This window comes from Antennarius striatus, chromosome 11, assembly GCF_040054535.1.
Source record: "Antennarius striatus isolate MH-2024 chromosome 11, ASM4005453v1, whole genome shotgun sequence".
NCBI classification, from domain to species: domain Eukaryota; kingdom Metazoa; phylum Chordata; class Actinopteri; order Lophiiformes; family Antennariidae; genus Antennarius; species Antennarius striatus.
This window is the reverse complement of record NC_090786.1, coordinates 9,931,812-9,956,806: the sequence shown is the minus strand read 5'-3', so window position 1 is coordinate 9,956,806 and position 24,995 is coordinate 9,931,812. Positions and strand designations below refer to the sequence as shown.

The window sequence follows — 24,995 nt, the reverse complement described above, 5'->3', positions numbered from 1 at the left end:
TTTTGGAGATAAAGTCAGAGAGGCCAGACTGAGATGGTTTGGACATGTCCAGAGGAGAGATAGTGAATATATTGGTAGAAGGATGCTGAGTTTTGAACTGCCAGGCAGGAGGCCTAGAGGAAGACCAAAGAGGAGGTTTATGGATGTAGTGAAAGAGGACATAAAGGTAGTTGGTGTGAGAGAAGAGGATGCAGAAGACGGGTAGATGGAGGCAACTGATTCGCTGTGGCAACCCCAGAAGGGAAAAGCCAAAGGAGAAGAGCCCCGCTTGCCGCAGTGACTACCGTTGAATTGTGGGGAAGGTAGTGTTAGTAAAACACCAGCAAAACACCAGCGAGTAGCTGTGGCTGGTTTTAATCGTAATTAAAGATCGTCCAGGAGGCCATAGATAATTCATTTGCGGGCCGGATCCAGCCCCCGGGCCTTGACTTTGACATATGTGAGTTCAACTAAATAAAGACCTGGAGATGAAGCCTGAATTCATTCAATCGATCGATCAATCGATCAATCGATCAAACCAACCAACCAACCATCTAACCAACAAATCAATCAAACTGCTTTCATTTTTGTTTCCAGACAGAGGGATTGCAAGAGGTCTACCTGGACCACCCGGTCCTCCTGGGCCTCCTGGTGCAGGAGGATCTGGCTTCAGCACTGCTACAATTGACTATTCTGCACTGATGAGAAGTAATTTTATTTACTGTATTAATTTTTTTCTAAAGGCAAACATTGACCATATCTCTCCTTGATAATTCAATGCAGTTGATCACTCATTTATGTGTCTTTATATCTACTAAGACACAGATTTCCGCTCTTGGATTAGCTCCACCATACAGCACGGTCCTCCTGGTCCTCCAGGTGTCCGAGGTTCACCTGGTCCTCCTGGCCCTCAGGGGCCACCGGGAGTCTCCACTGCCACTGTGCATGGCGTAGGAGGTCGCGGCTATAGCTTGGAGGAAATTCAGCGTTATCTCCAGAGTAAGTCTGACAAAGATGATGAATGTAATATATCTGTATGAAGAATCACTGTTCATAATCATTGTTTGAACAATAGTATTATTGGTGACTTCCATAAGGTACTGAATTTATAATAATAATAATAATAATAATAATAATAATAATAATAATAATAATGGACTAGATTTATATAGCACTTTCTTGTCTGGGCACTCAAAAGTCACTTACATTGGATCCGTTATTCATTCACTCGTCATTCATACTTGGTGGTGGTAAACTACGTACGTAGCCACAGCTGCCCTGGGGCAGACTGATGGAGGCGTGGCTGCCAATCTGCGCCTATGGCCCCTTCGACCACCACCGGAACAATCACACACATTCGCACACCAGCGAGTGCTTCACTGGAGGCAAGGAGGGTAAGGTGTCTTGCCCAAGGACACAATGACAAATGACTTGGCGGGAGCGGGAATCGAACCGCCGATCTTGAATCATTGGACAACCCGCTCTACCACTGAGCCACGGTAGCCCCAAATTTATACTGTAAAATAAATTTAAATTTAGCAAAGAAAACAATTAGGTGAACCGCAAAAAGACTAAAGATAAAAAATTCCGGATCAGTTCCTTTATCCCGATTTACACCCAAATGTAGTGGGGGCTTCCATTTCAAGGCCCAAGCTCCATGGAAAATGTCAGTGTAGGTTCTCAGTCATCCAGGTCATGGTTATCCAAAAGATAATCCACTGGACTTTCAAGAAAGTTTTGAAGATGTTTCATCTCTCATCCAAGAGACTTCTTCAGTTCAGAGGGTGGCTGATCATGTCCCAGCTTATCCCCCAGTCTTCAAGAACTTTCTTAAATGACCAGTGGATTGACTTAAACAGCTTTTGGATTCCATATAGAAAACAATTCAATGTTTTTTTTCTAAGCTCACTGACGAATAATCAATCAACTGCACAGCTGCAAACATAACCTGCCTAGCCCATTAAAAAGTATCCATATGCAAGTAAGAAATTTGTTGTACTGCCAGATGCATTTCTAATTGGTTTGTTTTAAAGGTCAATGGTGTTGGACTTAAGGGACTTACTGACATAAATTATTGTAATATCAGCATAAATGGAATATAATACTTATTCCTGGTTTACCTCCAAGTTATGTAGCTCACTTACATAATTACATGTGGTGTTTCATCCAATAGATCATTCATAGTAATCAGGTTACACCGTTGTAGAAAAAAATCCTTTTGAGATCTTTCTTTTGTCCACTCCTTATTTATTAGTTAAATACTGATCATCTTACTGTGAAATTGGAATGACAACAAAATGCCAATAATATTGAACTGAATGTCTTCCAGACTCTGGTTTCAGGGGTCTTCCTGGTCCTCAAGGTCCTCCAGGACCCCAAGGTCCGCCTGGTAGTTACACTGGATCAATTTCCTACAGTGGAAACCTCGCTCGGGAGAACATTCGCACTGAAGTCCAGGAGTACCTGTCCAGTGAGCTCCTATCAGATTAAAGACATGTGATCAGCATCTGCAGCGAAACATCGCCCCATTAAACTTGAACATAAAATGAATATTTCTATTTTAGGTGACAATGTTCGTCGTACAATTATCGGACCTCCGGGGCCTCCAGGACAGCAGGGTCCTAAAGGAGAGCGTGGAGAACCAGGTCATGTCCAGAGCTACTCACATGGCAGCTCTGATCGCAGGGAGATCGATGTCCGCAGGCTCACTGAATCGCTGGACTACTCCAGTGTCGCCTTGAAAGTTACAGACTACATCAAGAGTGAGTTCGTTGCAGCTGTCAAACAAAGATTTTACTTCCTAATTCCATTTAGTAAACATACCCTAATTACAGCTGGCACTGCTTTGGGGGATGTTACTGTGGATTCATTGGGCTATGACAGCCAACATCAATGTTTTTGTGATGACATGAGTGTCAACTGGATTCGGATATGACAATCTTCCTCTAGATCAAGGGCTCCTGCAGGGGTATCTGGTTGAGGGTCCTGAGAAGGTGAATGTAAGAGCCATTCAAGGCCCTCCTGGTCCACCTGGCCGTCCTGGACCACCTGGTTACAGCCGTGTCATTGGTGCCTATGGGAATGTCACAGCTGACCTTATGGAATTTTTCAGAAGTAAGCATGCACAGCTCTGACTTTCCACTCACTTCGTCACAACTTACAGAAATGTAAACCTAGCTAGAAATTTTTGTACATCACAACTGAATGCATGTTTTCGTGCAGCCTATGGCACTATCCCTGGCCCCCCAGGAGGACCTGGACCAAAGGGAGACAGGGGGTACCCAGGACCCAAAGGAGACAAGGGTATGTTTTAACAGAGCTGAATAAACACTTCATATACTCCACAGTGGTATCTGAATAGATGTTGTTCATTTACAGGTGATCCAGGACAACCGGGTTTACCAGGTCTACCAGGGTCCTACACTGTCCAGATTCCACATAGAGTACAGAAGAGGGATACAGGTAACCTCAGTCAACATCTCAATAAATCAGAAAGGCAATGCTCAAACTTACCTGCATTTAACTCATCACTTTTTTTATTCATCTGTTGCAGGCAATAAAAGTCATCATAAAAAGCATCGTCAAGCCAACGGAGGCTAAAGGGCTACCATACTACTGGGTCATCTCAGATGGAACTTTACACTTCTTTTTAAATTCAGCTGCAGTAATGCAAGTAATCCAAATGCTCCGTATTCTTGCCATTTCTAGAAAAGATAGAGCTTGATATGACAAAATAAAAAGTTGTCAAGATGGGTTTAGCTGCTGGTCAGTGTCTTTGTGACACAAACATGTTTTCTGTTGTTGTTTTTTTATGTATGGGTGTATAAAGTTTACTTTGCTCAGATAGCAGCTTGCTTTCAAACTTTACCAGGGGCAGATTTGTTCAAGGGAATATCAATATTACAGTAATATGTTGCTTTTAGTGTAATAGAAAGTTGTATTTCTCCCCATTGCTTGTATAATTTAAGTGTACTTTTTCGGTGTTTGTTCTTTTGAAACATGAAATAAAACAAATCCCAGCCATCAATATCGATGGAAGTTATCCATTTACCTGACAAAAAACATTTAAATATATGTAAGAAATCACTCAGGATGGGACCGTGGCATGCGTCACATACAGCGAGTGGTGGGAGATTCAAAAGTTTGATTTACTTGACAGTTCTGTTAGTAAATATAATAATTGCTAACAAATGACTGATTGGATTGTATATTTTTGTGCGCTGAAATTTATATATGTTCCTGATAACTTCAAGTGTCAGAAAAAATTTATTATAAAATGTTCCCAGATTGTGGTTTACATGATTGAATTTATCAACATTTGTTTGAAACACACAAATAAATCTATTTTTGGACTTGTTTGATATTTGCATGATTCATTGAACACAATTTCTCTCATCAAATTACCAGTCCATATTTTATTTACAACAAAAATGTCCATTTATAAAGATGTTTTAAATACATTTGATCTGAAATAAAAATGTATATAACAAGAATGTTCACTGTGGTAAAATGATGACTGATTGACACAATGAAATCCTGTAACTTAAAAAAATCATTAAAATCTACGGGTCTTCTACAAATAGTCTCCAACAGCCCCAAAAATCCAGCATTCAAACAAAACACTATTTAATGTTGATGCCAGCAAAAATAAATGAAATAAAACTAAAAAATAACAGACACTGATATGGCAAAAATAAACTATCAGGCTATCACCTTGGAATAGGAGTCTTTTTTTGAACTATTAATACTTGCTCATTAAGTCAAGTGAAGTACAGATTCTCAAGTTAACATTCCTACAGTTACACATACAGCACTTTACCTTTCATACAACACTGGTCTCAACAAGACCAAAAGCTCACCAAAAAGAGCAACTACAGCATTGATACTTAAGGAATACACGTTTAGATGACATCATAAAATAAGAGTGTATTTTAGGAGGAAGGTACAATAATTAGATTAAAAAAAACAGGCAGAAATGTTGAAACAATTCAGTCAGTTTGAATTTTGAATAGGCTTGGGTGAGACAAAAGGAGCTTCACTGTCAAAAACACATTGACAGTTTACTACTGCATATTTTTCCTTCAGCTCAAGTGGCAAAACAGTGCAAATCAATAGCATTACATTCCTTAACAGTTAACAACAAAGCATTCGTCTGTGAGGCTGCTGCTAATAAGTCCCAGGAGGTACAGCAATGTTTTTCTGTATAAAAAGTATTTCATCACACTGCACAAAGTAACAGTTCACCTCGATGTTTAACTAAACCAATAGGGTGAGGAGTGAAAATTGACCGTAACATATAGCAACAATTTTTAATCCTCCTCATGGGAAGCATAGTATCTGATCAAATGTCTTATGGGTGCACATGTAACAGTCTTACTCAGCACAACACTTACAACTCAGTACATTCTTTCTCATTTGAACTCTTTGTCTTATGTTTCCAACACGGTGTTGTTTTTGACTCTCAAACAAACAATAAAGACTGAATGTGAGGTTTAATATAGCTAGTCTTTCAACTCCAGACTGTTGACTCAGCAGATCCATCAGCATATTTCCGTAATACAAATACTGCTGAGGTCTATATGAACAAACAGATCTCAGATTCAACATCAATTCAATTGCTTATGTGAAAAAAAAAATCTGTATCATATCTTCACACCTTGTGATTGTGAGAGAAAGATAATTGGTTACACAAGTGCAAGACATCCATGAGGCTTTGTATGTACTGCAAGCTGTAGAAAACACAGGTCATAACCTAAATGCAGAAAAAGAAAACATATGAGGCACCGGAGATTGTTCACACTCTAGCAGGCTGTGTTTTTAAAAATGTAATCAGCATGGTTGGCCTTAGCAACAAACTGTAGAATATTGAAATTTTAACATGATCAAAAAAGGAGTTTGGATTTCTTCCTACCAGCTGTGAATGTTCGATTAACTGAGGGAACGGTGTATAGGCACGTCATGCTCACTATTAATAGAACCAAAGCAGTGAAGAGATTTTCATAATCATCAGTAACGGTTTGGGAAATAATGCCACTCTACCAGGAAGAGTATATGAGCACAGCTAAAATTGACTCAAGTCAATTTTGTCAAACAGTCAGAAAAACGGCTATAAACCAGAGTTGTGCAGGTTTGGTATGGGGTAGAATTTAGATACTCTGCTCTGGGTGGTGGGGTTAAGGCATTCCGATTCGCCACTCATTTTGAAGAAGACCTCCTGCTCCTGGAGCTTCCGCGTAAACTCCTCCTCCAGCGCCTGCAGGGGGCAGCAGAGACAAACAAGTGAGTCAAACACCACTACAACTACTGTTGAAAAGGCCTTTTTTTTGTGTGTGGCCATTCCATATTAAACGTGATAACACCATACAGAAAAGATTAAAGGTCAAATGCATGTTAAGTATACCTTCTTCCTGGGCCTTAGCTTCTCTCTCCACTCCTTTATTTCCTGGCAGTGCTCTTCATCCAGCTCTTTAAGTTTTTGGGTCTCATGTTCAATCAGTAGGTGACATTTCTCGTTCTGTGTGAAAAGGTAAGGATACCAAAGACATCAGAAGTTCTCTATATGTATCATCATATATCTCATTTTCATTTAAACTTTATTGACCCCTTTCTCCTTCACTTCACTTCTAAACCTCAGATCTTCTCAACTAATCCACAATCTAAGAGTTGGGTGTTGAAGATTGTTCCTTTTTATTACTCAAAACACAGAAAGGAAGCTCAATGAAGCAGCTCAATACTGAAAAATGTCAAGAGAGAGAGACAGACGGAAACAGAGAGAGAGAGAGAGTGTGTGTGTGTGTTTGTGTGTGCATTGTGGCACCTGAAGCTGCTGCAGCTCCCTGATGTTTGAGTCACACTGCAGCTGCAGGTCCCTCATCTGGTTCTCGTGTTTCTGGTGTTGATGCAGCCTCTCATTCTTCTGTCTCTTGTCTTCCTGAGCAGCAAACTGGATAACAAAACAAAGCAACAGTAATGAAATCCATAACAACTTACAAAACTGAGCTAAAAAATTATTTGTCAGTATCTGCTTTACATAATGTCTATGTTAAATGTACATATGAAGGGTCAGGAAACATCCTGTTTACATCAGTAACTTGCTGCGGAGATGTTTTAAGATGTTTAGCATTTCCTCCACAGCAGCGCATAGCTCTACAACAAACAGAGTGACGGAGCCAGAAGGCCTGAAATGATTAATGGAATGTTTCTGGGATAAGTTGGGCTCATTTCCAGTGCTGTGTTTGCATTGGATGGATAGTAGGTGTGACCATTAGATTGACTTTACATTACCAAAAGGACATGTGAGTTAATGTCTGCTTGTCCCGCAACCTCATCCTGACACCACGGTATCTGTACCTGCTTTATCCGGTCTCTCTCTTGCTCAGGGGTGATGGCTGCAGTGGCGGTGATGCGTAGGCTTTTCTTGAACATGGCCATGCGGGTCTTGGCCTCACTGCGCTGAATCTTAGGCAGACGAACCCTCTCTTGAGTCTGTTTGTTTTTCATCTCTTCTACCAATCTCTGGTTGTAGCGCTGCATCTGTTCCATCTCCTACAAAACACCCCCGCACACAGTTTATGATATCAGAGGTGTTATTTAAATAAGATACATTTTCTCTGCGTAGCTTTCCCTCCGAGCTCTTACTTTCTCATGCCTCTTGAGCAGCTGGTGTCTCTGCATGAAGTATTGGTCTTTCAGCTGTTGTTTCAGCTGCTGGTGCTTCTCCTGCAGGTGGCGCTCTTCCAATTCCCACATGGCTGCTTCTCTTGCTATAAGATAAATACACATCAACACACAAGTACAAATTACCAAGCATGCACATTCATGTTAGCCACTGACAAAGATGGGAACAAACAGGCAACACTGTCATCAAGTTCAGCAAGCTGCAACTTGTCCTCTAAAACAGACCATCTATATTCTAATTTGTCTGTATGCCACGCTCTATGTTCACTGACCTAAACCCTATTGTCAGTTGAGAATAAATCAAACACACCAAATGCTTCATATTATCTGCAAATGGCTGCAACAGCTTAAAATAAATTCTCTATTAACACTTATTAGTAGCTGTCTTTAAAAATTCACTTTCAGAAATTGTGATCTCCATCTCCCACCTCTCATCAGCTGCTGCTTGTGGTTGAGGCAATCTCTCTCAATGGTGGCAATCTCCAGTTTATGCTGTTGAATTATTTTCTTTAGAGCTCCATCCAGCTCCTGTTGTTGCTTCTGCAGGAACTCCTGCTCCTGAGCAGCCAGAGACAAAGAGCAGTGAGAAACAGCCAGAGGAAACGTTGTACAGAGCGACAGCAGAGAGAGAGAGAGTGCACCAAAACATATCAACTGCTTGAAATGAGATTATATTTGTTTAAACAAGTCAAATGCAGCATGTTCAGTATAACAAAGCACTGAGATTTCACATCATCAACTCGAATCAGGAGACACTCAAATCATGGACAACAACATTCCACAATGGAGGAGAAGAGAGTAAGAAAGAAAGAAAGTTAACAGTTCAGCAAAGAATAAGGTTCACAATTTTATGTGAGACAACATCAACAGTGATGTCGACACCGTCCAGGAACCAGCCTACAGTACGTATGACTCATTACATGAGTCAAATGATCTTAAATTTAAGACTAGATCTTGTTTTTACACATATAAACAAATGTTACACGGTTTCCTTTCATTTTCAAATACTCAGTTGGTGCAAAAAATTACAAACGTTATGCACTGCTTTTATTTCAATTTGTTGAAGGTGTAACTGATAACGTTACGCAGAATTCAGTGTATGAGATGGAATCCTGAGTAGAATTATAATTATTTTTTATTAGCAGGTTAAGATAAGATTATATACAAACCTCAGCTCACAGACATAGATGTGGACAAACTGGGATCAATGGCTAAACCTCCTCTGGGAACAAGCACCTGTATGTGTTTACTCCCAGTCCCAATATCATCTACAGTTTATAAAATACACAGATTGGATCTGTAGCGTTTGTGAACTGGTGGAGTAAATATACTGGACTGGACAGAAAGAGAACCACTGCACAAACACAGTGATGGCAACACACGCACAAAAAGAGCAGCGCCCATGCTTACATGTGTCATATTTTAAGTAATACTGAATCATCACAAACTACCCTTCCATTTATCTTTGCTCACACCAAAGTATGGGCCAAAGATGGAGAGGAAACATGGCAGATGGGGGACTTACATCCTGCATCTGAGCGTTGAAGAGTGCGCATGAGGACAACTGAAAAGACTGTATCATAACCTGGGCGACTGCCTGCGGAGGAGAGCACACAGCGCACTTGCCCTAATCAGGGACAAATAGCACACAGCAGGCTGAGGGTTTTACACACACGCACACACACAGTCACAGACACACACACACACACACACACACACACACACACACATAAACTTCTTCCTAAATAAACTTCTTCCTAAGAGATGGCGCTTTCCACCTTGGGAATATCAGCCAATTTAGAGCACATAGCAAAGTTCTGAGTAAATATTAGGAGGGAGCCAGTTAATTTGTTATTAATGTCATGCTTGAAAGCAAATCGTAATTCCAGCCCTTGAGTTTAGTTTAAGTGAGTTTAGTTTGCAAAGGATTTAGGTTATTTGAGTTACTTCCTACATTCCATGCAAAAGGCAGAACGAGTGTTAATAATCTGAAAGTAACCTTTTCAAAAACAGAATGCCTTTCCAGGATGACTCACTTATCATTTGAATAGGATGTGTGAGAGTAAGATAGATGTCAGATATTTGTGAAAAAGTCCAAACATAATCACAATTATTTGTGTAACAAATTGGCTAAAACAAAATACATTCACTTTCCTCATAAGATGAATTCATGACAACCAAAAGTTTAAGAAGTCATAAACATTAAATATCAGAACCAGACAACTTTTAAAAATAATCAATAAATCATTTATCAAAGTTTCTGGATGCCGACTAATAACACCTTTTGGTAAATGCCGAGACATGAATACATATTACATTGATTAGCCTTACACTGATGGAACAGTTCTGTAAATCCAGCACCATAAGATGATTCTACAAATTTATTGACATTTAAGGTGGTCACGTCTTAATACCATCACACTTTAATAGTCCCGTAACTCAGATGTATTTAAATATTACATAATGTGTCATAACCTTAAAATGCACTAACCCTCAAATAATGATCGATTATGGACACAGCAAGTCTTCATTATTGTGTTCATAGATACTAGATATAGATTTTATGGAAAAAAGGAGAAAGGAGGAAACAAAGGGTAGTCTTTGGCGAAAAAAATGACAGCAGGTGGCGGTTTACCTCTGCAGTCTTGAGGAGTGATAGGTCCTCCTTTAAGCGTTTCATGAGCTCTTTTCGCAAGTGTTTAGGAGACTGTCCAACTTCCTGTTTGACCTACAGTGTGTGCGCAGAAACTGATGGATGTCGTACATTCTTTGAAAACATCTAGAGAAGCTGGCTAAAAACAGTAGAACCCATGCACCGCCCACTTTGAGAGAATAGATACCGCATCCAGCCACCATCTGAAGTCAGCATGCTTAGATCCCATAACCTGAATTTAATGATCCTTTTAATGAGTCAATCAGAGTTATTGATTAACAACTTTTGAGAGCGTATCAGCACGGTTTGTTTGAATGGGACAAGTTTCTCAGTCAAGTCACGAGTTTCTCATCATAACAACTTGACTGGTATATTGCAGAAAATGTTAGCGTCAGAATCAGTTCCCGCAGGGTTTCATTGCATGGAATTGAGTATCACAGCCATGAAGATAAATACTTATCCTCACGAAATGTGGATGAGTAACCAAGTTGGAATCATCTCACAATTACTTTTTAGCATTAATTACTGGAAGTACAATATCTCCTTTTATTCAACGAAACCAGTGTTCAGCATGTTTGGGTATAACTCTGCAATATTGATAACATACTGAGTTTACGTGATTCTTTATACCTTTTATTGTAAAGAAATGCACTGGTGGCTTTTTAATGAAATGGACAAATATTTTGAATGTGCACATTAAAGGTGATTCCAGGTCAGTTACTCTGTTAATGTCTTCTGTTATTCCCCAAAGAAACACCTCCACCAACAGCAAGTCGGCCATCCCATGACCAAAGTCACCACACACACACACACTCACACAAGAGACACAGTTAGTTAAATACACAACAACAGTACATTTTGAGAGAATGAAACACTTCAAATAAAAGAAAATACACACTATTAGTAATAGACAACAGCTTACAGTTCTATAGCTAAATATCTACAAGACTACAAAGCTGATGACTGAAGCTAAAGCAACCACATGTAAAACCAGCTTGAAACTTTTTGCGCCGGCTTAACCCCAGCAACCAACTTGTACAGACTAACACAAAAGCAAAAAAACAGACCCAGTGGCAAATTTTGAGCTACACAACAATCACGGAGGGATTGTGACACGCAATTGAAAGCACACTCAAAATAATTATAAACCATGTCAAGCAAAGAAGAAGGAAAAGACAAAGTGTGTTTTAAGTACATTACATATGTTTAATATGTAGCATGAGACAGAAATTTCCAGTCCTCTAAAAGACTAAATAGCATGGAATTACTTAGAAGGAAATCAAAAGCCCCAAGGCTGATGAATTATGGATACGCCAACAACATGGAGCTACCAGCATCTAGTAGAGAGACAGCACAGCCTGTTTGTTGTTATCATTTACACACACGACACTAGACAGAGCCCAGTACGAAACAGCCAAGCGTAAATTCAGCTAAGCTGTTAAAAGCATGCATGAATGAACAGCGTATATCCATGGTACCTAAATGTTCATGACCCCAAGATTCCCTAATAAAGACCTAATGAATCAGCTCACAACAGGCAATTCCATGCAGAGACGAGCATGCATAACCATACCTCTTTCTTCCGGTTCTTCAGCATGTTTTGGAACTTGGAGAGCTCCTTGTCCTGATCCGCTTTGATGCGTTTGGCTTCATCTCGAAGACGACTGGTATGATCCTGTTCCAGTCGCTCGATGGTCTGCTTCTGCTTCTTCTCCAGATTTTCCACCTCTTGGTCATACTGACGCTTTTTAGCCTGCATTGAGAAAATAAAACCAATATGAATTAATGCTTTTTTATTTTGGTACAAACATCAGTCTGATGAGATGCAAGAAAATGTTATAAAATATATGAAGTGATACAACTTAATTTGTTACTGTTTCGAGGGGACCAGAAGAATAACTGAAAGAATTTTATGTGCTTTATTTTCAGGTGACAGACTGATGATAAATCATGTGTGATACCCACTTCATTTCAGCTCATCTTTCAGATTTAGCATCTTCATTGTAGTTGGCCAAAGGGAAGAAAAAAACCATTACAGTTGAAATAGGTTGACTCACAGCAGTTTCCTGTTCAAAGCGCCGATAGATGTGCTCTCTCTGCTGTTGCAACTTGTTGCTCAGCTGCTGCTGTGCCCTCTGCTCCTCCTTCTGCAGGAGACGCAGCTCTCTCAACTCTTGTCGTCTGTGGAAACCACAAACCATCACTATATTATCTCAAGTCACATGTTATTGATGAAATGGGATTTTATCCACAATATCAACAAATTGCAAATGGAGATTAAAATGATTTAATTGCCATTTTTAATGGCATGATGTCGTGAACTCAATTGGAAATAGACAGAGAACACTGCAAACATTCAAAGTATCATGTTTCATGTGTTTTAAAGACAACATGGGAGATCCAAGTAACATAATGCAGTATTCAAAACTGTAGATAACCCATCTAGCATATCTAAAAAGCTGTGCAGGTTAAATAGGTCATATCTCATAGTATGACCACCTGAATGGTAGGAAGACTGCAAGCAAACGTACCTCAGGAAGCGCATCTCTTCATTTTTAGTGTCATTATCAGTCACTATCTTTGAAGTGGTCACACTGACTTCCACACCATCCACCATGAACTTGCGCGTCTTCTTCAGTGTCTTCTTCTGACGTTTGGCCTCCTAAAATGGAATCACGATGATTTGGGTGCACAAAAGATCAGCAAACTATTGTACAAACAACTGTTGTAAGTGAGAAACATGCTGCATTACCTGCATAGACACAGAGACCCCTTCTTTGCTCTTGGACAGAAAACTAGAGATAGAAAGATTTAGGTCAAGACTGTTGCTGTCAGCAGCTGAACTGCTTCCAGAATCAGAATCCTTCTCCAAATCAGACTTGATCACAGCAGGGCTTCCATGCTCAGTCTTTCTTTCTGATTCCATTTCACTCTCTGGGACAGGAACCACATCTTGGGAAGTGTTCTCATCTGCACAGGTAGCTTTTTCTTCATCTTTCTTTAAAGAGACATCTTTACATGGAACCACTTCTGACTCCTCAGAAGTGTCTTTGACTTCATTACTAACTACCTCTATGGATTCAGCTGGTGGCTTTTCCTCCACTTCAACATTTTCTTTGAGGAGATGATCAGACTGTTCTGCCTCCTCAAGGGTCTCAGCCTGAGGCTTCTCCTCTTGCTGACTTTCTAAGGCCTCCTTCTTCAACAAAAGCTCAGGATGGGACTCATCTGCGCTTGACTTTGTGTCTGTATCTTCATTTCTGTTTGAGTCACTTAACTCTACGTTCTCTGTGTTTATATCAGTGCCACTAGCTGCTTCCTTGATTCTGGTCTCTGACACATCATATTGAGACATCTCTTGAACTGTTTCTTTGTTTTCTTCTTCATCTTGTACCACTTCTCCTGGTGTGGACTCAGGTTCTAGTGTTATTTCATGTTGCTCTTGTAATCCTTCTGTACCTTCTTCTTTCACTTCCTTGTCTTTCATCTCCTTCTGCTCTCTTGATTCTATTTCTTGGGCAGATTCATCTTCTCTCTTCTCCTCTTGAACATCTTTGTGTTCCTTCTCCATTTCTTGACCATCCGTTAGGAGTTTCTGAGACTCTGCTGTATCTGCAGGAATCTCTTTCAGTTGACCATCTTGTGGTTTAGATTCTTTAGGACCTTGAGCAATCAAATCCTTGGTGGGCTCCATTAGCCCAGATACAAGATCTTCATTACTGGCATCAGACACCTCTTCGTGTTTCTCCTCTTCAGTCTTGTCTATCTCACTTGTTCCAAATCCTTCATCAGAGAGCTTATCACTGGTCTGGTCCTCAGCAGGACTGACCTCTGTCTTATCTGTAACAGATTCCACGGTGGACGGAATTGGAAGGACCTTGCAATCCTCTGAGCTGGTCATACTGGCATCTGATGGTTCTCGATTGTGCCCAGGAGCAGCCTGAGTAAAACATAAAATACAGACATTATATTATACCCTTAGTACAGGATCAATTGGTGAACAGTTTAGTCTTACAGGAGATGTCAAAAAAACTTAGCGCTTCAAAAGAAATTATTGTGAATGAATTAAACCAGTAAAAATGCATACCACAGGTGTATCAGGCTCTTCTTCCTCCTCCTCCTCCTCTTTGCTATCCTCAATCTCCTCTGTGACTTCAGCTTTGGCCTCTGCAATCAGTTCTCTTAGAGGTTTGCTGTCAGTAACACTCGTGACGAAGGGGTGCTTATGTGGAAAGAAACACAAGTCATCAAAATGGAATGGAAACCTTGAACATTCACATATTTAAACAAACTCCAATTCAAGAATGCATAAAACAGGAATTTAGGACACTCAGGTTCCTTTATCTGTACTTACACTTTATTTGGGATACATTATGTACTGTATATGTATGTACTGTATATTTACTGTATATAAACTGTGAATGAAGTAAGGCAGCTGACCTGTAGAAGCTGAATGGAGCTCCACCTATTGTCCACATTCTTATCGAGTGCTTTCCGCAGAAAGTCACTGAATTCTGGTGACCTTTCAAAAATAAACAACAAAAATGTCATTGTGCTGAGAAAACACCAGAGTATATCCAAAGGAGCATTTTAGTGGAAGAAAATGAATACTTATCCATGGCCCCTTGGCCTTTAGGTTATGCAGTAACAACTAGCAAAGCTTTCACACATTAAACAGTCAACATAACTCTATCGCCAATTCAGAAACATTCCAACACCACCTCTCCTCTTGTTATCACCAAAACACCATCTCACCAGCGAGAGGGTTGCATGAGGGTCGGTGGCTCAGACTTGGCTATTTTCAGCAGCACTCTCATGGGATTCATCTCGTGGTTGGGTGGCTCAATCTGTGCCAGCTCTATTAGGGTTACCCCGAGGGACCAGATATCAGCCTTGTAGTCATACGGGCGATCCTTGGAAGTTTCACACATTACCACCTCCGGAGCCATCCTGCAAAAACGAGATATTAGGGGATTTGCAATTAGCAGGCCAATTTTGATTAGAATTTCATGTTTGCATTCAGGCAAGTTGCTGGAAATGTTTTTGATTCCTAAAGATCAAGTAAGAGAAAGTAGAGTACTTTGTGTATGTATTTTATTCTGGAATGTGAATGACAGGAAAGCTCTCGAGGATTTTACCCTGAAGTCATCGAATTTCAGAGGGCAGCAAAAACTGTTGAATGGAGTGTTTTTTTGTTAACCCATAGTCCATGACAGCTTTTGGCCCACACACGTACACACACGCACACACACACAGGGAGAGGGAGAGTGAGTGCGAGAGACAGAGAGAGCCAGTAATAAACATCCCCTACTTTGGGACACACACAAAGGGTTGTCGGCCTACAGGACTCACCAATATGGAGTGCCAATAAACGAGTCTCTTCTCTGTAACGTCTTCGTGTTTTTAGCGGACACCCCGAAATCCGCTGAAAATATAAAATGAATTACAGTGGTCACCAATTCATACAACTAAATTGCATTATCTTATGATATTTAACTCACTGGCTACCAATGACGTCTACAAAAGTAAATTATGTTTCATAACAGGGAGAGCTGGGGGACAGTCTGGAGGAGCTTGAAAGTCAAAATCAGGCTCCTAATCATGGAATTTAGTGCAATGACGACTGATCCAGTTACGAAACAGAGGATGGCGTATCAAAGGAAGACGGAAAAGTAGAGGCAGCTTAGGTGAGTCTTGGGTGAACACAGTGTCACTTTGAGCAAAGCGTCGCGAACAGTCAAGAGCAGAAAGAAAACACTGATAAATGTCCGGAGCGTCAGAGAAAATCTGCTGGCAGCAAATGAGTTAATGTAAAGTAATATAATAAAAAATATATTACATTTAAACAAATATAAAGCATTTCTTCAGCAGAATTCTGTCTGAAATAATGCTTCATGCTTTCAAATATGACACCCCTAACTGGAAAAAGTCCATGTTCTCTGCTAGCAATTCTGTCACCTATTCATCTATTTCAGCCTGCACGTTTTTTCACATAGTTGACAGTATGCACATATTAGTGGAAAAGAGAGCCATTATTATGTCCCTACTGACTGCTTAATAATTATTGTTGTACCAGGCTGTCTTGACATTCTGCTTACAGACCATGAATCATCAGTGAGCATACAGTGAGGGGATGGTGCAACAGCAACATGGATACTTTTACTTGTAGAATATTATGCAACCAATTCAATACATCACCAACTCCCGGCCATAAACAGAGTCCAAAAAAATAAATAAAATTAAATAAAATTAAATTTAAAAAAAGCAAAAAAACCCTTCTGTCTCAAGGCTTTTTTTTAACTTCCTGCATAAACTTCTCATTCTAGGTTCAGTCATATATAAAAGCTTGATACTTCTCACCACCACGGCTGTGTCAATAACCGCATTACCACAATACTAGAGCCATGTGACTTTCACCACGGGGTTGAACTCATTATGGTCATCACACTTTTGTGTGTGAGAGTGTGTTCTTTTACTCATGGAGAAAGCTATAACACCACATATGATTATCACAATAATTATTAATCAGTCATAGATATTTAACGTCTTCCATCTGTTGTTCCTGAGCTTCTGTAAAAAAAGCCTTATTTGCTAGTCATCCCGGGATTAATGCCAGATGGAAGAATGGTGTGTGTGTCTTCATAATAAATTCTTTCTAGACTTGACTGCTTGCGATACCTACACATAACTTTGAATTGATTTTATATACACAATACAACGTCATAAATAAATGCTTCATCCCTACATTTTGTTTTGAGCCTAATGGCAAGGAGCAGTAAGCTAACCTTGATGTGGAAGTAAGCCACATGTGGGGGGGGGAAATTGTGTTTATCCATGGTAAACAAAAATATGTCTCATGAACACATATTGGAATTTGTCACCTCCTTAAAGGTTGATGAAAAACAAAAAGCACTCCCCGAAGGTAGGTAAGCAGTGATCACAGAAATGCTCCTGGAAGACATAGTGGCAATGACCAAATAGTGGTCAGAGATGGTGCTGCTTTTCATGTCGAAACTGGAGATGCTGGAGCAAGTGCAACACTGCAGCTGCATTTACCACCACGGCCTAAATCACCACTATTTCTTAGCAACTTACCATATTAAGCAAAGGAATCCACAACTGACTTCATAAATTTGCTTTTTAAGGCTATTAGCCCCACAAGAAGGGTTAATCAAAGATGCATATTTAAAAGAGAAAATCCACAGTGAATAAGCCATTGTTCTGTACTGCACTCGTAAGTGAGTACCCTAAAGTGTGCTTAGCTGTAACATGACTGATCTTTCCTTGCTGAATAATCCTTCACATTCAGTCAAATATTATGGTGAGAAAAACAGCAGCACAAAAGGAGATTTTACCCAGTTTTACTTCTCCGTCCAAAGAGAGAAGAATGTTCCCAGCTTTCAAATCTCTGTGGATGATCTTATTCTCGTGGAGGTAAATCAAGGCCTCCAAGGTTTGCCTACACACCACACGGATCTGGGGCTCCGTGAGAGGTCTCTCCAGTTCTGTAAATAAACACATACACCATTAATAAGTGGAAGATCATTTGTTGTTGTTGCAGTTTTTGTGGGGCACTTTTAATACCCATACTGGGAAACTCTGTTCCCATCAGTAAGTATACAGTAGTGGTCTGACTCTATAAAATACTAAATGAAGGATAAAAATGAACCCTAACACCAGGCAGCAAATATGGAAAAATCTGAGGTAAAAATTTTATACTGGGTGAGTCAATTGAGTAGAATGTATCAACAGCACAGCAAAACAATTAGTGTCTTATTTGTCATAGTAATCCCTTCAGATGAAAATGCCGTGAGGTGTTTGAGGTCGAAAAAAACAATCTGCATGCGCTAGAAGTGGACTAACCACTCCTTGAAATCTGAGCTACAATAATTACACAGTTGGAATGGTTTCTTCAACGGGAGAAAGGAGGGGAAAAAATCCCACACAGGAGGCTTCTGAATGGAATAAAAACAGTTGGCACTTGAGGATGGAGCAGAGTAAAAAGCTCCAGCTCTTCATAATAACTTTCCGTTTCCTTCACGAAAGAGGGACTTACCCAGCATGATGGCATCAACAGCACCACCTGCACAGAACTCAATCAGAATCTGAAAGAGAGAACAAAGTGGAGAAATAACAAACGGTAGTGTAAACATATTCCTAATTAGCTTTAAGATCACTTACATGAAAAATACAGTAGGTTAACAACTAAACCTTTCAAGCAGTCATGGAAAATCCCATTATATTTTATAGCATAAGTTACTGATTATGCTGGGGAGACAGTCCAAGCAGCCACCTGATCAGACACCAGCTATTGACAGATCCGGTCTAATTACACACAGTATTTACATGTCTGTTAGATATAAACATCAGTAGGAACAGTGCCCAATTTTCTGGTCACCCAGTCGCTGCAGATATGTTGGCTGCTCATCTGTGACGTGAATCTCCTGTTACACCACATCCCAATGGTGGTCTATTGAATTGAGATCTGGTGACTCGATGGCCACTGGAGTACAGTGAGCTCATTGTCATGTTCCAAGAAACCAGTTTGAAACGATATGAGCTTTGGGCCCTGGTGCATTGTCCTGCTGGAAGTATCCATCAGAGGATGGACACACTGTGGTCATAAGGGGATGGACATGGTCAGCAACAATACTGCAGCATTTAAATTATGCTCAATTGGTACAAAGGGGCCCAATGTATGGCAAGAAAATACAATCCACACTCCACCACCACCATACTGAACCATTGATCCAAGGCAGAATGGATCAATGACTTCATGTTGGATGGACACACACACACACACACACACACACACACACACACACACACACACACACACACACACACACATATATATATATAATACACATATAATACACACACACAAAGTACAAGAAAACATCTGTGTCCATTTGAGACCTGCAAAATATATGTAATGTTTCACTAATGCCTTCAACTTCTTTGAGAAGCATATGACCATGGTATGGGTGAATATGTATCTTACAATAATAAACAACATATAGCCGTGGCGACTAGACCAGATCATTTTGACGTAAAGTTCAACAGAAGTGCTTCCAACAAATCCTCTGAGGAGATTAAAACAAATAACCTGCCGTCTGGTAGTAAGATTAATAACTATGGATTCACTGGTTATCTCTACAATGTATTAGAAGTAAAGAAGAAACTTCCTTCTTGCTGTTTCTGACATGTAACACTGAGCAGCTCCTAACCTAATTTATAATAACTGACGTAATGTATCCAACAATCACTTCATGTTTATTGGAAAGGGCAGAGCTGTAACTCATGGTATCAGATGATAGACAAAAATCAATCAAAGCTACAACTGAGCAATGATACCGAATCTGTTCAGCGACATAAAATAAAGAGGAACAATGAAGTTGCTGCTCTGTGCTTCATGACACCTTCTTTTGTTTAATTTACATCATTAGTATTCTAGCAGGTGTGACACATGTGCATAAATCAATTGTAATGTTGATTGTAATTCCAAGTTAAATGGACCAGAATTCAAGCAATTTAATATCATCCCTTTCCGGCATATTTTCCTTGATAAATCCTTTGCAGAAAAATAAGGAATAGATTAACTCAACCAAACACATGCAAAGCAGAGGCAATTATACATTCATCAAGTCCTTTAAGACAGGACCAAAGGGACAACCTGTCTGCAGCTCTGAATTATTCACAGGCACTTTCTCCGGCCACTAAAACCACTCCATTTTTATGCCGTAGATGTGGCCAGTCCACAAGGGACGGACACATGACACTACCTGCCTGAACCTAATTGTTCTGGGACCTTTTACTGCACACAGAATGAAAGCTACTGACTATGTATTATAACTTCACTGGGAGTCAACTGTCATCTCTGTGCTCACAGTAAAATAGTTAAATCTGAAAAATATGCTAGGATCCTTTTAAAATGGTACAGTTGTACATTTTTGCCACTATGGGAGAAATACATTCACTTTTTTAAGATTCATATGGGGCTCCGGTTGTTACAATGCCGAAACATAATTTACTTGACACAAATAATGTATTTTATCCACAATATTATTGATGAATACTAGGAAGTGAGGCAATCATGCAACAGTCAATGCAATCCTATTCTCTTACAAACATCAGGTCCCAGGGAGAAAATACACTGCTATTAGCCTCTGAGAAACATCATAAACACTGGTTTGTGGTGAACTGGTGTTTCCGTGCATGACTAGTTCATGGACTCTGTGCCTCCTTGGCTTAAAATCAACAGACACGCACACAAAGTCAGAGATCAGTTCTCCTCAGCAGGCTTACTTACCCAAAGTTTGCCTTCAAAATAAAAGGCATCCAGCAGTTTGACAATGTGATGGTGGTTGCATGATGCCAAAATTTCAATTTCGACCATGTAGTCTTCCAACTCATCCTCTGTCTTTGTGTCAATAACTTTGGCAGCAGCAAGGGTCCCATTCTGTTTGTTCTGGGCCTGAAAGCAACATAAACACAATACAAAGTATATTAAATATGAAACATATTGTACAAAGCGAAGGCTTGCATCAATTGGGTATCCTGTTAGATATAAATCTGAGCTTATTGGTTGGCTTTCAGAACAGTCAGCAGAACATATAACTGTGCCCAGAAACAATTGTGAAAGAACAGCTAACAACCTTCACAATTTCATATAAGACAAAAGACATTCAATATAGCAATAAACACTACAACATGCAATAGATTGACGTAGTTCATAACCTCTAAACGTGCATTCCATCAATACTGTGCCATAACACATTATATTACATTGAAAAGCAAAAAAAACAGTGCAGAAAATACACAGCAGCCTTTTTTTAAAATACAATACCCCCCCATACCACCTGACACACTTTAACAAACAATCATGCTTGCTCATTTCTTCCTCTCCTTTTTCATCTCTTCTTCTATCCTTTTATGTTTCTATACAGTATCTTATAAAAGTCAATCAAGAACGTTCAGTGGAAGTGAGGTTTCCCACTCTGATGATTATGTTAGGCTCCAGTATATTATTAGCATTTCCACCAACATTGTCACTCCCAATTCTGCTGCAATGAAGAAAACAATAGCACACACTCCATCAAACAAATAGCTGACAAGTTATTTAAAGCCAGTTTTGAGACTTAATGTTTACAAACACAGATCCATTCTTTGGTAGTTAAGAGAAAAGGGAGTGTTAGTACCAAATACTGCAAAAGGTGTCACACCCTTTAGTTATACAGTTCTGACCTGACAAACTCCCTCTGTTATGACTTTGTACCAGCCAATGCATATCTATCACAGGCCATCTCTAATACTGCATGTGTGCTTATTCAACATTAGCTTCCTGATGTAGATGGCAGTTTTATATTTCTGTCATTGGGCGCTGTGTGTGGTATGTGGCCTTTTGTTAAAATTCAATTTTTGACAAAACAGTGATTGGATTTGAGGGATTTCATGAGAACATTGGGGATGTGCAAATAACAATAATCTTGCAATTTAGAATATGAGCTACTAATCCTAGCAAATCATTTAATCTGTCTAACAATACACTTCTGACCATTCAAGATAGAATGCACAGACAGAGTATTTGACAGATGGACTGAATTATTTTGTCTTTCTTGTAATAAGATGCTTATTACAATCTAAAGCTGTGGTCTGACAAGGGGCGTGAGTTAAGAAGAGGGATTTTGATTTCTATAATGAATGATTTTATTTTATTTTTTAAAGACTCTCCGTTGCAATGATTAAGAGTTCAGGACTCCTTCACACCCTTAGCTGATTTATGCTATGCTTGCATTTTTTTTTGTCACCACACCCAATAGTGGTAGCCATCAAGAGCCTGTGAAATAAATGACTAAATATGTAATTTGAGTTGACAGCAATATGACCTGATGAAAGCCAACACCCTACCAGTCCCTCTGTTTTCATATACACACTGTACACCAAACTTTCCTCTGACTTTTGTTATTTAGATTTATATTCTGTACTTACTTATATTTCAAGAAATTTAATTTTGTAGCAATCTCCTGCATTATTGGGTCACAAGATTTACAGGAAGAGGAAATACATGTTACACACACACACACAGACACACAGACACACACACACAAAGAGAGAGGAAGAGTGAGACAGAGAGAAAGATGTTCAACTGTGGTTGCAGCAATAAAAAGAAACCTGTACTGAGGTGGGGCCATATTTGAAAATAATTTCAACTCAACCAATTTAGTGTCTGCTAATCGCTGTCTTCCATTTTTTACTTGTTTTTTGTATGTTCAAAATCACGTGATCAAAATTGACTGTTGTTCAGTTATTTATTGGCCTTTCAAAAGGGTGTTCTCAGGCTGATATAAATTTGCACAAAGGTAACCTGGCGAGGCGTGTCAACTGGCAGAGACTACAGGTGATGTTCACAAAGCAATGAATCGCTTTGTCATATGATAGTATCATATGATAGTATCAAATACCTCAAACTATCTTTGCGATCATTATGTGCAAAACAACCCAAAATATTGATAATAGGCTTTCTTTATATTCTAATTATACTGTACTGATGTAAAGATGGGCATAATATGCATGTATAGGTGAACAACACCTATAACACACCTGCTCAGGGCGTGTTCACATCATACCAACATGACGTGTTCACATCATACCAAATTTTACATTCCCCTATTCATCTGTGGATGGATGGCATGAACTAAACTAGTTTCTCTTGCCTTTTCTGGGTTTTTCATTTTTTTGGGGGGGGGGGGATCGGTGCATGTCTTCTTGTCTCTTTCTTGGACTATACACGGATAACTTCTTTAATATTCCTTAAACTCTTACTGACTCCAAACATATGGCAAAGCCATAACCTGATAATGCTGCTCCCTTTACTAAACACCCAGTTGCAAAATGCTTCTGATACCCTGAGCAGGTGTGTTATAGGTGTGACTTAAGTCAAGCTTCTTTCTTAATGTTACGTAGGAAAAGACTTAAAGCATTGTTTATAGACACAAATGCACTATTATAAGATGTACCTCAAAAGAGAAACCTAATTGTAGATTTTTTGGTCCCTGCCGTCATGCTCAACGTCACCTTTTAATCTTGTGACCCGAATGCAAATGACAACACAAGGGAAGCGTGTGTCTAAAGTCTCAGATAGAAAGCCGGATGTAATATTGTTACATACCTTGAACACTTTCCCAAAAGCTCCGTCTCCCAGTTCCCCGATGATTTCCCAAATTTCTTCGGGGTTAACGTCCCTATGTACATGTTCATACTGTTTTTTCTTCTTATCAGGCCCCAACTTGAATATCTTTCGGAAATTGAAGAAAGACATCTTGTCGGACGTGAACTACCACTGCGCTGTGGAAGAGCTTCTGTTCGGTTATTTCCGCTAGGGAAAAAATAGCGGTTCCTACCAATGTAGAGCTGAAAGGGCTGACAAAATACCAGCATGCGGGCGTAGAATTAAGGCAGACAATATGCTACTGGAGCCATTGAGCTATGCTAATGTCAATTATAACTTCACTCGACGGCTGTTATTCATAATAACATCGCAACTGGCAGTGCTCACAAGACGCTGGCCGGGGAGGTTGAGGGATAAATACGGAAAAGAGTTCGTCGTTCCACAAAGGCTGATGTTTTCAATATTAAAAATTATGCGACAAATTCCGACCATGTCATTACACCCGATTTAGCATTCCCATTAGTTAGCTAACGTTGGCGAGTAAAACACAGTCGATGTCCCCATGCTTCGGATGGCTGACCAAAGAGAAGTTAGCGGACGAGCGACAAGCTAGCGAACTTAAATACATGTATTTCCGCTAAAAAAAAATTCAGCATAAAACCAAGACTCGTGAATTGAGGCACATTTTCAATATTAGTCAAAGTATAAAGGATAAATTCAATTAGAATATTAATCTACTGTGATTTAAGATCTAAAATTAAAGGTAATATGTGCTACATTGTGATGGATTAATCTCCTAGCACATATGTCTGGGTAGTATTTGGTATGAAGTCATTGCTAGCCTAACAACAAACTTACATTAGCCTTGTGGAATGAAAACAATTATTTCCCAATGATTCTAATATTCCGTCATTACATATGCGTGTGGGTCTATTTATATTGTTATCGGTTGCCGTAACAATGCTTTTAGTTTGAAGGCGTTATTTCCGCTTTGATCTTGTCTACCACTGGTAGCTTGACTCACTTAGTGAGCCCTATCTGTTTCCTGAATCTTCTTAGCAGGACGTGCTAGGTGGTTCAGCCCCTCGGCCCTTCCGCGCATGCGTGTTAGGCTCCCGTTATGACGCGGGCAATGAACGGTCGAAGCTGTTTACCTCACACTGGCCCATATTAGTTACTTGTACAGCTACGGTGGGGAACTAACTCATCAGCCCATTTCATTCCAAATATACATTCACTGATCATGAATATCCCCAAAACCTGGTTTAACCTAACCGTAGAAATAAGTCTTGTTTTACTATTATTTTCAGAATTCATAGCAAAAGTGGGTCGTTATAAAAGCACCCGGGCATACTTCCAGCAGAAACACAGAGGTCAACAGAGTGTAAAACCAAGATTCCTTACAGTAATGCAGCTCCTGTCGAAGCATGAATTACTGCAAAATGCAATGGCCTCGTTGATCTGCACTGTACTTTCATATCTTCCATCTTCACCACGTTAGGTTGACAGTAAATT

General features: G+C 39.7%; 2 protein-coding genes across 8 annotated transcripts in view; one reads left to right on the top strand and one right to left on the bottom strand.

Moving 5' to 3' along the window:
- col17a1b (collagen, type XVII, alpha 1b) overlaps positions 1-4,340 on the top strand; it is a 29,783-nt gene extending 25,443 nt beyond the window's left edge. For 4 of the 5 annotated variants that reach the window (XM_068327088.1, XM_068327087.1, XM_068327089.1 and 1 more), the window contains 8 exons: positions 577-687; positions 799-978; positions 2,309-2,449; positions 2,544-2,741; positions 2,929-3,093; positions 3,202-3,282; positions 3,358-3,441; positions 3,530-4,340. In XM_068327088.1, coding sequence (XP_068183189.1) covers positions 577-687; positions 799-978; positions 2,309-2,449; positions 2,544-2,741; positions 2,929-3,093; positions 3,202-3,282; positions 3,358-3,441; positions 3,530-3,579 — 1,010 coding nt within the window. In that variant the 3' untranslated portion in view covers positions 3,580-4,340. The remainder of the gene's footprint in view (positions 1-576; positions 688-798; positions 979-2,308; positions 2,450-2,543; positions 2,742-2,928; positions 3,094-3,201; positions 3,283-3,357; positions 3,442-3,529) is intronic. The other variant, XM_068327090.1, reaches the window with a different exon arrangement.
- A 34-nt stretch (positions 4,341-4,374) lies between these two features.
- On the bottom strand, positions 4,375-24,069 carry slka (STE20-like kinase a). Of its 3 annotated transcripts, none has more exons than XM_068327092.1 (19): positions 23,481-24,069; positions 20,622-20,786; positions 18,366-18,414; positions 17,665-17,814; positions 15,662-15,734; positions 15,065-15,259; positions 14,750-14,831; positions 14,397-14,531; positions 13,062-14,249; positions 12,841-12,971; positions 12,367-12,490; positions 11,883-12,062; positions 10,292-10,384; positions 8,085-8,214; positions 7,618-7,742; positions 7,330-7,524; positions 6,797-6,922; positions 6,380-6,493; positions 4,375-6,232 (listed from the first exon to the last, which is right to left on the bottom strand). In XM_068327092.1, the coding sequence occupies exons 1-19, from the start codon at positions 23,628-23,630 to the stop codon at positions 6,086-6,088; spliced, it is 3,552 nt and encodes a 1,183-aa protein (XP_068183193.1). In that variant the 5' UTR covers positions 23,631-24,069; the 3' UTR covers positions 4,375-6,085. The 3 variants fall into 3 exon arrangements, with proteins under 3 accessions (XP_068183193.1, XP_068183194.1, XP_068183195.1); XM_068327093.1 differs by lacking the exon at positions 10,292-10,384 and adding an exon at positions 9,182-9,253; XM_068327094.1 differs by lacking the exon at positions 10,292-10,384.
- Between the last annotated feature and the right edge of the window lie 926 nt (positions 24,070-24,995).